The 13,328-nt window shown below is 37.4% G+C and overlaps 1 protein-coding gene across 10 annotated transcripts in view; it reads right to left on the bottom strand.

The window, feature by feature from the left end:
• Window positions 1–13,328, bottom strand: part of APBB2 (amyloid beta precursor protein binding family B member 2) — a 161,977-nt gene that overhangs the window by 52,312 nt on the left and 96,337 nt on the right. For 6 of the 10 annotated variants that reach the window (XM_057371769.1, XM_057371764.1, XM_057371770.1 and 3 more), the window contains 3 exons: window positions 9,802–9,864; window positions 9,278–9,363; window positions 9,092–9,152 (listed from right to left, as the gene is read on the bottom strand). In XM_057371769.1, coding sequence (XP_057227752.1) covers window positions 9,092–9,152; window positions 9,278–9,363; window positions 9,802–9,864 — 210 coding nt within the window. The remainder of the gene's footprint in view (window positions 1–9,091; window positions 9,153–9,277; window positions 9,364–9,801; window positions 9,865–13,328) is intronic. The other 4 variants (XM_057371774.1, XM_057371772.1, XM_057371773.1 and 1 more) reach the window with 1 other exon arrangement.

Below are 13,328 nucleotides of genomic sequence, written 5' to 3'. Positions count from 1 at the left end.
AGTTAAGCAAGTACCATTAAAGAAAATAAAAATAAAATAATGGAGAAAAAACAAAGCAAATACAATCCCCTACTAAAAAGAGGACAAGACACCAAGTGCACAACTTATGGCAGAGTAGTATTGGAAATGATGCCTAAAACAAGGTTCACCTGAAACAGAGGCCAGACAAAATTAAGAGARTAAAAACAAACAACTTTAATACAGGCCTACTGGTACCAGTTGTATAAAAAGCCTCATCCTGCAGCTACACCCAAAATGGACACTGAGTCACAAGATCTTCACCATTTATAAGTTCTGTCTTATTAACATATTGGGCCTCCATTCCCCAGTGATACTTTCAGGACATGATATCAACCACCCCAAACTTGCTCCCTCCAACTCACTGTTGTTTACATATTTTGGGGCTCTGAGGCATCAARGTCTCCTTGGATTCAGGCTCAGAGAAGAATTGCTTTGTCTAAAGATGGGAGAACGTAGTTTTAGCACTGCACTAGAGGAGTACAAGAATACACAAAATATAGTTTTGTGTATTCTCAAAAAATATATCAATCTCAAAAATCCTAAGGCATCAGAAACTGGATGGATCATAAAGGCATGGATAGAAAAGGTCCCACTMTAGGGTAAAAGTGGGTTAGAACATCAGTTTGAGAACAACAAACCAATGTACATCACAACCATGGACAGATTGCTTTTCATATTACACAGCTGCTGGCAGCCACTATGAACACATCTGTATTAAGAATATCTTTGCATTGATGTTTTAAATCTGTGCTACTTATTTCTTCTCTACTTCCGAGCCCACAGGACTTGGTTTTGAGCAGTTTCCCTTTGTTTCCTTTTATATTTTTCCTTTTTAAAGGTTATRTCTGCCTGCAGACATACGTAAATCACTACAATATTTAATAAGGCCTTTTATCACAGACCACTGAGCAGGTTTGTGCCTGAGACACAGCATGTAGGTCACATAATTAACCATTTATTATGCAGCCAACATTACCTTCAAAATTTCACTTACATTTTCTTKGACATTCTGAAAATAAAAAAAAGCTATCATATTATTTTATGCTTTGGAAGATCAAGTATCATAACATAACACCTCCCTTGTCTGAGGAAGAAGTATGTTCCAATATATTTGCCTGCTACACAGCAAGAAAGATTACATTGATTCCAGATGAAATATTGGAGAAGAACAAAGCTAGACTAACAAGAGAATAAAAAGAACTTATGCAATTAATGAACAAGCACTTCCATTTAATTGACATAAAGAGACTGCAGTGCATCTACTTTCTCAAAGAAATACTGACATATATCACATAAAAGTTCTTAGCTACAAAAAAATTCAAAATGCTTAATCAAAGACATACCAATAAGACTTTTCAACATTTCCAGCTTTCTGTTCCTACTCATTTTGTATTATTTCAACCAACATTTCCAGCTTTCTGTTCCTACTCATTTTGTATTATTTCAATCACTGAAAATGTTCATGAAATACACAAGTAAGCACAGAAGTATTCAGGTCACAACAGAATTCAGAAATCACTAATAAATGCTATTTCAGGCAGATGATTATAAACTAAAATTCCATAGAAATAAATATGGGGGCTTTACAAATACTGTAAAATAACCTTAATAATAAATTATTTCTTTAGAGGAGATCAATCTTAATTTTTCTGCTCTCACATTCCCTTACTCATTCTCCCAGTCACTACACTCTCATTTTTTCCAGACTTGCAGACTTCAATGTGTAGGATGACAAAAGTCCCTCTCTTGTTTTGAGCATAATACTTCTRTCTCAGTGTTCCCCCTGGCTTACAGCCAGAGGTCAAATCTGCTCTATCAAGGCAAGAAAATGTTGCAGGAACATTGTGCTGGTTCAAGAAATTGTTGAATCCAAATTTCTTACTCATTATTATATTTCTAAATCAGTGAGAATATAGTTATTTGAGCAAAAAAGAGAATGGATGGTATTTTTCTCTACTAACACCCCCTCTTCTGAAAAAGAAATTAAAATCACCTTATTCTTTTCTCCAGTGTTCTCAGCAAGAACAGGTTTTCACTTCAGATACTTTGCAGATACCTTGACTTCACATCCTAAAAGRATGGGTTCAGGCACTTTGCTTTGAGCTAGGGGTGGTTTGGGCTTCATTTTAATACAATGAAATAAAACCTATGCTTCCTCATTTAAGAAAAGGCAGTCATATTTTTCATTAGAAGCTAAGAAAGGATGATCAGATTCAGGTTTACCTTGCAGAATAACTGAACTGTTAGGATAACTCAAGCAGATTTCACTATTCTGCAACACACAAACATGACCCCAACAATGCTTTGTCAGTAGAGACAAGCCCTGCAGGAATTTACAGAGATAAAGAACGTGTGCATTCATTTCTTTAAAACTAATGCTTTGTACTTGTTAACTTTAACCTTAAATACTGCATTTTCCCCATGCAGGCTATTCTTCAGGCAGACAGATGTAAGTGGTTTGAATGCCACCAGCAGTACTTTATTTAGTATTGGAGTGCATAATTTCAAAGGGAATATGCATGACATCCAAATTAAAAAAAAAACAAACAAAAAAAACCCAAAAAACCACAAATAAACAAAAACCCCTGAAGAGCTCCCAACCTTTAAGTGAACTCCTAACTGAATCAATGGAGAAAAACCTTCCAGCTTCACTGAAGCTAGAATTTCATGTCTCTTTAGAAGCAACATTATTACAAGTAATTTGATTCCTGCAGAAATTATATTTACAACAGGATCCAAAGTCAATGAAGTTTTATCACTATTGATCCATTCGCACTTTTCAAAAAGACTCAAAATAAGCACGAATCCAGAATCCAGAAATCCTGAGCCCTGGTGGATCTCCCACATTTGAGGACTCATTTACTGTCACGCTGTCTCCTTGAAGCCAAAGAGTCATCATGTTCAACCATATGGAATAACATAGAACCATGCAACATGGCACTGTGGTATATGGCACATCTATGCTTTTACACCCCTAAAGAGATAAATAATATCTCTTTTCCATTGGATGAAATGCAGAAAATTTTGACAAGGAAAACTTCTCATTTTTTCAAGTGAAATTTAGAAGTAGAACTAAAAATAAATGTGCATGCTGGGTAGTGCTATCTAAATATTGCTCTGTCATTCAACACAAAGTTCCATTTTAATTGATTTTTAAATGAACTTCCTCCACAAATGCACCTTTCAGCAAGTCCACAATGGATAAATAACTCACTAAATTTATATCCTGCACTCAATGAACACTGAATAAATTGTGATTGAAMGCTATTAAAAATAAGCAATATTAAAATATTGGAAAGTGAATATTCTTCTGGAAAAAAATCCACCAAAAACCTGCTCAGAGCAGCAGCCTGGGKTTTTTTTGTGTTCTGCTGAACCACCACAGTTTGTTACATGGTTGTATATAGCAAGATGCTATACACAGATTCCAGCTAAGAAAAACTGCCCTGTGCACCTCCATGAGTAAAGTACTGAAGATGACACTGGCACTTTGACCTAGTGAAGCAACAGAAACTGTCGCCACTGGAAGAAACAGCATYGTAAAAAAAGAAAAAATTAAAAATAGGTATATTCATGTTTTCTCAAACACAGCCAGCACTTCCTAGTAGAGAAGTTAAAATTGTAAGATCATGGTTTCCCTTTGAAGATGGTTTCCCATGCCCTGGAGACCACTGGGTTTCCCAGAGCTGTGATTCCAGAGGCAGACTGGCAACCAGGGAACTGCCTCCCTGCAAGGACAGGGGTCACTGRCATGCACTAAACTGCCCACACAACCTGGCCACTCGTGGCAAAGGCAGTTATTGCTCCAAGGATAAAGCATGACAGCTCCCATCTGCATCATTCATCCTCCGGCAATGCCATTGGCATCTCTGCTCTTACCAACCCAACAATAATCCCTGGTCAACACACCTGTGCCACACAAAGCCATTGCCAATACCAGAACTTTACAGGCCATGAAGATACTTTGTTTTGATTTGAAACAAAGGTGTTCCTACGTTTCATCTTCTCTTTCCCAATCCTGAAAATCTCACAGCCCAGTGCAACTCTTTTGTACAGGGTATATTAATAAAGCAAATCCTGATGCCTCCAAACTCAAGGTTTTGTAATTCTTGCATTACAAACCTGGAAACTAATGGTAAATCTTGAAGCAGTTTCCATTCTTTCACATAAGGAATAGCTTTATTTTTCTAAGGAAGACTACAAGTATAATCTCTCCTCAACATCCCTCCTACTGTTTAGGCACCCCTGTCCTGATCCTGCATGTTAGYTTCACAGCTAATTAGATCCCAGAGATACATGGGATTTCTAGGAGTGAAAGACRTGTAATATTTTGTAGGATCTCATTATAATCTTGAATGGCTTGAGAAATTAAACTACATTATCCCGGATATTTATATTTTATGTATAACAAAAAAAGCATACTGTATCCCTGTATAAAGTAAATCCATGAGATCTGGGAAAACACTACATTTTCCTCTGCCCTGAACTCATGTTCATATTTGATTAAACAGGACTCCATTTAGGAACAGGGTGGAAGCAAATATCCTCTAGATGCAAATCCTTATGAAGTACATCACATCATGACATTAGCACTTATTACCTAATGACACAACAGATGTCAATAGTAGTAACTATCATTCATAGAGAAAAAGAACAAACACACTGTCGGGAAGGTCTRACACACAACATGAAAAATACTAAAAAAAAAWAATTGAGTATATGTATTTTAGTGCTTTAGTTGGCTATTTCTAAACTGCTTTTGAAGCAGAACATTTTCAAGCACCTGCATAATTCACCTGCAGCATCTCTATAGACGGGAGGGTCCCTTAATACTGCTAATGGCAAACAGCCAAACTGAGAAAAAAACAAACCAGTTTAGAAACAGCCAGCCCCATCACTCACCATTGCCACCCAGGAGCTGCAAAGATGGAATGGTGGATTACACTTGAATCAGTTTGTTGGTAAGACTAGCCAAGGCAGAAAAAAYCCCCACAAAAAACACTTGAAAAGAAAATTGAAATTAATACATGGGATTATATACTGTGGTTGCCTTATRAGAATAGAAGGATACAAGATTTCTTCTAGTGCTACTTCCTCGGGAATGGAAACAAAAGATTGTTTTGAGAGAAACAAATTCAAATTCCTAATTCATAAACCAAGCAAAAATACCACTTTAGAAGAAAAAGATGTTGAAGATGCCCTATTTCTCTTTTAGATATAATCTACTTTCGTGAAAAGATTTAGGATGGAATAAACTCCTCAAATTTMATTAATTGAAATTAATTGAACTGTGGCTTTCTGCAACATTTTATGAGCTCAGGAGAGGACTGTAATGCAGCCTGAAGTGAACTGCTTGAAACTGTTGAATACTCCCTGCCTGCACCAAGAATTTTAGAAGCTACTCAGACACTAAGAAAATATTATGTACTTCTTTTCAGTGAAAAGAATCCTTTCGTGGGCTTGCTAGAGATGGCAAAAGCTCCTCTCAGGTTAAATCTTCACTTGGATCAGAAATTGGATCCATGTCCATCCCCAAGGATACATACTGATTATTTGCACATGATCCTGTGTCTAGGCAGAATATTTGCTTCTGGAAAAGACCAGAAAGAAGCAAATACAGAATACCTCCAAAACACATATACCTGCTTCCATAGAAAGAAAAGCAGCCAAGATATGGGTATTAAATCTTTGGGGGGCACATAGTATTTTGTAACATTATTTTGATAGTGCCATTTACAGGCCACTTTCATAACAGCCATAAGTCAGCTTGCCAAAGAACAACTGGTTAAACCCTAAAGCCCAGATAATCCATAGGAATTCATCACCAACTCATTCTCCACATCTCCAACTGTGTTTTCATTCACCTACAGGTGAATCACTAAATTTAAATATCTGTTATCAGCATTTCCTAACACTGTCTCTCTTGGAAATAGGCTCATTCTCTTTTTTTTTGAGATCCAGAGCATTTACTGGTTTTTATGGGTAGAAAATAGCCTTTGGGAGTAAAMACCTAGTACTTCCACAGGTTTAAATGTATGCTTCCTAGTATTAAGATAATGGTACATAACTAAACTCTAAAATGGTGAGGCTGGAAAAGTGAAGTATTGCTGAGCAGACTAGCATGGACAAGCARTTTGAAAATCCATGCTTGAAGGAAAAAGGAGAGGGTAAAGGCATGTCCAAATGTCAGGCCAAACAGGCCAATCCAGAAAAGATTTCAGAGAAAATGAGTCACATGGGCTTTCCATTTTTCATCCGTTCCTAAGGACAGTGACAGCTTTCCCAGGAAGTTCAGTTTCCATTTATGGCCATAAGGAAAAAATGTAGTGCCTTCCTATGTCTTTACATAGGGACATAATATTTTATAACAATGAAAAAAAAGACAATCCAGAAGAATTTACAGTCTGGGACTGGTAAAAGTATCTTTTGCCTTCCTTGAAACTCAATTAGGAAGGCACACATTGCTCTATAAATTAACCAGGAAGGTTATGATCTGTCTCCTGGGAAGCACCAATTCAAAACTCATTTCTAGTAGTGCATGTTTCACATGCAGAATTAGGATCCTCATCAAGTGCAATGAGCCATCTCTTCAAGAGATTTCTACCAAAACAAATTACTGAAATCAAGAAGCTGGATGTAATAATTCTACTCTTTCCACTTCTCCTTTATGACCTTCTGCAGACAACCTGACGGAGATGCCAAGGATATGGAACCATGAACTGCATCTTAAGCATGAGATACATGGAGAAACACTTGTTCTTTACTGGCAATTATGAATGCTTAACTGGTTGCTGCATAAGTCGCTTTTCTTGCAAGAATTACATTACACGCTTTTCCCAAAGCAGGCATTTTCACAGTGCTTCAATCTTTGCAGAAGTTGACAGTCTGGGGGAAGACACCTACTACAGCTTTCCACAAGGTGGCACGGTTCCCTTTGCTGAAATACAGCATTAAAAGTGTCATAGAGAAGTTGTTTTTTTTCCACAAATGTACTGGCCAATGTCATGGATAGGTTTAAGTAGGTTTAAAATCTCTAATATACCTCTAATAACCTTGTTCATTTTGACAAATTCTTCCACTAGACAGTTTAATGAGTTTAAAAAAGCTTTCTTCTCTAATGATGAAATTAAGAAAAAGTATCTGTGCTTGCTGGCACACAAAAGCAAGCTTTAATCAAAGATAGTTAAGGCACATAATATGGCAGGAGAGAGCCTAAAGAGCTAAAAATATCTGATTTTTCCAAGTCATCAGTTTCAAATCCTATTAGGCTYTCAATATTTGGGGTGAAATGGTCTAGCAAGGAACCCACCTACCCCATCCACTTCCCATCCATGTGAGAATTACAGAGCCCAGAGCATTTTCCACAGGTGACGATTATCCCTGCTCTTTCTGGACCACTTCCCACTCCTGTGACATATGGCCATACTTGCCCTGTCCTTGGGGCAGAGGCACTGAACAGCTCTGCCCTGAGGCTCTCCTGCTGCAAACCAACACCAGCACTGCTGAGCCTCACCTGCAGCACCACACACATGGTCACTGCTGCCCCTGCACAGCATCTGCATAAGGCACAAACCAGGTAAGGTGCTTTAAACATGTTTAGTTTCTCCTATATTTCTYGTCTTGCTTCTCTCAATCACTTTTGTGAATGTTTCAGTGCTCAGTTTTGATTACCCATTTAAGCATTATCAGCACAGTTTTGCCTAAACTGGAAAACTCAAACCAGTTGTGATAGACAAAAGAGGACAAGTTTTTGGCACTGAGCCATTTCACAGAACCAGATAGGTACCTAAATACTGAAGTTTAAACAGCAAGTCAGAGAGGGAAGGGAGATGATGACACAAATTATTTATCCACAAAGCTACTGCCATGGTCCTCCATGCAGGAAGGGCTCAAAAATACTCAGTGCAAATCACCTGGTAAAGTCACAGACATATCAAAATACTCCCTCTGCATAAAGCTTTCCATTATACCATAAGGCTGAAAACAGCAACTCCACCATTCTCAGGACTGGAACCTAATGCTCCTCACTCCTTCAACTCCATTTACTGTGCTCAGAATTTAGTGCTCGTTATTATAATGAGCACAGCTGAAACCCTTGCTTTTAAACAGCAGGCCAAGCAAAATACAACTATTTACATCTGATTTAAACATCACAAGCCAAATAATCAAAATGACAAAGAAAATTAAATGCCCTGGTCAGACTGTTTTGTCTCTTAAAATAYACCACTAATGCTATTAAAATTTTTAACTCTGTTACATACTTATTTGTTCCTACAAGTAATTTCTGATCCTCTCACTTGCTGCAGGTGTATGGCACAGCCAAAACATTTATTTAAATTACTAAATTTAAATTTCCAAYTATAGAGATTCACATATGCCCTTAAAAATGGATGCAATCACAAGGCAAAACTTGACAAATCTGGAGATATATATGCAAGTATTCAAAACGTTCTGCTGCTTCTTTCTCCTCATAACCCTTAGATGACAACAGTAAAAGCTTTGATTTAATGATGGTGCTTTGTCACATAATGGTCTGATTTTTCTCTATGAACTGCAATTTCAAATTAGTTGCGTTCTCCCTTCTAAAACATGAAGTTTCTTGCTCTAAAAAGCAACTTCCTTGTTCATAGTTGTGAGTTGAAACAGACRCATAAAAAGGAAGGACTTTAAAAAGGGACAAACTTGAAAACAAAGAGCAAATTCTGTCACTGAATGCCCCCAGAGGCTATCCAGACATGATAAACAACAGAGCCCTCTCTCACGCAAACCAGAAAACTCACTTAGTTGTGCAAGAGAACAGTTGTTACAGTTGGACAGTAGAATAATGAGCTCTAAAATCCAATTTCCCGGCTTATGTGATTTTAAAATAAGTCACACTTTCCTGACTGAGCTGAATGAAGCTTTAAATCTGCAAATTGCTTTGATGGAATTAGTCTTGATCAATCTACATTGTGCCAAGAGGAGGGGTACACGTCGTTTCAAAATTTAGGAGACATTCTGCACCTTGCATGTTTATGCTTACAATTGCTATATTTTTAATTGTTATACCATTCTGGAATTTCTTACAGACCTTGACTTCTGGATCACTGCTGATGCTGCAAGAATCATCGTCATCCGATTGCGGACCATTTCTGTTACATTTAAAAAAAACCAAAACAAAAAAAAAAGACAAAATCAGTCTTAAAATCATATGAAAATTACAGCACAACACAAAACAGAGCTGGTCATTCCACCGAGACTTCTGAAGTCATTGTACCTGAGCTTCAATGAGGCATAGCGTAATGTTGCTCCTTCAAACTCTTTCAGACTTGGGTCTGGGTTCACAGTGGCTGCATGCAGATCCTAGAGACAGAGGCAGTGCTATTAGCATAGTCTTAATACTATTAAAATAGTATTAAGTACACCATCATGTTATTTCTTATTTCWAAGGGAAATTAAATCCTCCCTGCAAAGAAGCGACAGTATTTCTGGCCGAAGTTGGAAAGAGGCATGCATATATATGTATATATATAGATATTTCTCAAGCTGCATTTCATTCAGTGCAGGCATTGTACTTGTTACATCATGGCAGTTGCSCTGCTAGTTTAGATTGAATCCATTCCAAGTGGAAAGATCAGAAGCATGTTTGTGAGCTAGACATCCCTAGCAGTACCCCCACTCTCTTTGGCCTAGGTTATGAATGACATTCATGGAAAAATAAAAGGGGAAAAAAACAGCCACTGCCATGCAAAAAACAAGGGTAATAGTAGTAAAGGTTCTAAAATCTGACAATATACTTGCCTTCCAAATGTCACTATTAATCTTTCCCCCATTCAGTACAGCAAAATCACTCCATGGCTGTTTCTAGACACATAATTATTCACACACGAAGAAGCACATTGATTAAAAAAAAAAAAAAAAAAAGAAAAAGAAAAGGAAAAAGAAAAAAAAACACAAGACGGTTGTTAGCATTGATATTTACAGGATGGGTTAGGGAACAGATCACCTCAAACTTCAACTACTTACTTCACTATACCATGGCATTTGGAAGAAAGGGGAGAGAAGACATGCTTCTAACAGTTACTTACCAAAACAAATGATTGAAACAAGGAAAGTTAATATAAATTAGGAACAGACAATGAAATTACTCTTTAACTATGATCTTAAAAGCAAGCAAAATGAATTTGAATATGAATGTTGGCCACAGCTGCTACAGCCTTTGATAAACAGCAATTAAGGGGAAACATTAGGATCTCCATTTCATAGGCACTTTTGTTAAAAGACCCTAACAGTACTGGAACTAGAAATACTGAAACACAAAAAATATATACAAAGRTAAGATACATACAAGGTAAAAATCAAATATTTCTAGCGAGAAAACACAAGAAAAGGGTAAGGAAGGGAAGGAGGATCAGWAAGGAGTGCAGAGAGTTCTTGCTGAAAAAGTAGTTTTGAAAAGTCTAGCAGCTTTTTTAAAAAACAAACCCAAACCAAACAAAGCCCACACCAGGCATTTCCATTGAAGTTTCTCAAAAATTTTCAGAGGTATTCACTGGTACAATTAAGCAAGCAGCAGTGTGTTTAGCACTAAGCAACCTGAGGTTCAGGCTCTTCTGTAAAACTTGAGAGGAACAGCGGATGTTGGAGTTGCCTCTCTCCTCTGTCTCACCAGGAAAGAAATTCCACAGTCCTCAAAAAAAGCCAGGTGAGACAGGAGATTTGATTGCTGGGAGACCCAGAGCCACCTCTTTATAGCTTCACCAAATGAAGAACTCTTGAGATTAATTTTCCTTTTAAGATGAGATCYGCTAGGCTCAGCCCCAAGGTGAAGTGGTACCCACTAATAGGGCCCAATGAATTAATTTGCAAGGCGGACTCCTCACCTCAGAAACACTSTCAATATATCCCCACTGGAGGAATTATTTTATGAGAAACAACTCCCAGGAGAAAGCCTTTCCTAACGTGCCTTTGAATTAATTGAGTTGTTACCTTTTCCTACCAAGCTCCTTCTCTGATTACTAGCTGCAACTGGTTATGTTACCTACAGAAGAACTTCTAGAGGTAATCAGGACCTGGGATGAGTTAGGCTGTAAGAAGACACAATTACCATCACCAAATTCTCCCATGATCTCAAAGCTCTTACTGAAACTTAAACACTATGGCTTTTTCTCTGCACAGGAAATGGGAAAGACGCAGCAAAATTTCTAAAATTTGGAAGAGAATGTCACRAATTCAAAAAGGAAGTAATTTGACAACACACAAGAGAAAAGAGTGATCTAAAACGAAGTCAAATTTAAACAGCTGTGCAAAACCAAAATACATTTTCATGCCTTTGAGGGGGAGGAAGGGAAGGAATGTTACAGGTTATTCCTATTCAGCATTTATTAGCATTTTTGTTAAATCAGCAAGATTTTTGCATAATGCTTRACCCATAATTGCTTTGGATTGAAATTTACTGATTATGTTGTGAAAGAAAAATTGCCTTGYAGACTATGTAAAAGTAAGACATTTTCACATAATTTTCCTTTTTAAAATGCTTTTTGCCATTTCTGTACATTGCAGCATCATTCCTCCCTACCCATGTTTTTTCTGATTCTCTGTTCAAGAGTAATAACTGTTTTTCTTTATGCCAAATATCCAGAGTAAGCTACAACATAAAAATGGCTGACTTGATCTTTGTTGACTGCCCTCAGCTGTGAGCCACATTCTACCAAATGAAGGAAACCTTCTGTATATTACGTCATTTAAGAGACAGGGACACAATAAAATAAAATAAAGAAAAAGAAAGGGGAAAACAAGACAAAGGGTAAAAAYGTTACTGGGGGTGGGGGTGGAAATAGTATTTAAATGTTTATCTTCAACAAATTCAAAACCTGAAAGAACCCAAACTAAATTAATTTCAAGACTGGTACCATGATGCTTCACAGAAAAATGTGATTTAGATAAGATATTTTTATGGACTCAGAAGCCTCACAGGGTTCAGATACGAAATGCTACCCATGATAGTCTTTAGTCCTGGATTATGTTCTGCCTAAAACCTATATATCTCCMCACCTTTTCAGAATGAGGAGATACAAATTTCAGCATGTGGGAATGAGCTAAATCAGCCCGCTCAAAACACATTATCTTGGAGAACAGCAATGAGGGAATCAGCAGCAATGAGGGAACCAGCAGCACACATGGGTCCAGCCTAAAGGTGGAAGCTCTCCACCCCAAGTGGTGCTGCCAGYGGCAGTGCAGGGATAATGGCATTTGGGAGCCCCTGTTTTAGACTGAATTCCACATCTTCTGTGAAGTGTCAGATTGACCTTATCACARACACCTGCATTACTCTTTCTCAGGGAAGGAAAGGAGGAGCACGTGGATAGGCAGCAGTGCAGTGAACAGGAATTGAAACAAATCTCACCTCCCATTGACTTGGAGATAATACAGTGCTGGCACATACCAATTGCAGAGAGACTAAAAACCAAAAATTCATGATAGCTGACACTGACAAAATTATTTAATTATCTACCCCTATCTCTTAAGCACACACTGCGACTTATTTTTCTCTCACTGCTCTGTCCTGGGGTTCTGCTCAGAACCAGMTGAATCACAAAGGATTCTTCCTCCAGTTCCTTTTAATAAAGCTTTAATGTAAAGCTTTTCCTAACAGTTCCCATTGCAACTCCAGCTATGCCTGTTCTTTGCAGCTGTTTCACTTTTTGGAAGCAGGCAGAGTCCTGAGCTGAATTCATGCTCCTGTTTTGAACTGCAGTACTGTAAGTCTGCTGGTACTGCAWTGCAAAGCTATCTTAATAACCTTTTACACCACAGGATATGGTTTTGGTGCTACCACAAAACTCTCTATGTGTAAGTCTTTGCTGGAACAAATTCCTTGCTGAATCAGAACTGTCGTATCAAAACCTAGATAAGCCTACTATGTTCTCACATACATGTATGTCTTACTTAAAACATGTATACACTGTATTAAAATCTATGTTTTTATGATTCATACATTTTGTTCTCTCATGCTGCTGCTGACAATTAATGATTATTATTTATAATCACAAACTATATTTCTTCTAAAGCAGAGAGAGTTGTGCAAGGTTCAAAATATACCTAATATATAACCAGCAGGTCTGCAATTTTAATTGTAAAGACATTTTAAACAGAAGTAGAAAAATACTTCAAATGAAAATAAGCGTTTTTGCTCTGCACTTCACCAACGATACCAATCTCTGTGTTTTTGTGAAAACCATCTATAACTTACTATTTAAAGTCTCATTCTCTACATTCTAGAGTAAGAAAAATAATAGTGGTAAAGTTATATCCCTCACATGTACATT

The sequence above is a fragment of the Malurus melanocephalus genome, unplaced genomic scaffold (assembly GCF_030028575.1).
Source record: "Malurus melanocephalus ecotype Western Australia unplaced genomic scaffold, MMel_1.1 scaffold_157, whole genome shotgun sequence".
In the NCBI taxonomy this organism is placed as follows: Eukaryota; Metazoa; Chordata; class Aves; order Passeriformes; family Maluridae; genus Malurus; species Malurus melanocephalus.
Note: the sequence above shows the minus strand (reverse complement) of the source record. Positions and strands in the feature narration are given on the sequence as shown.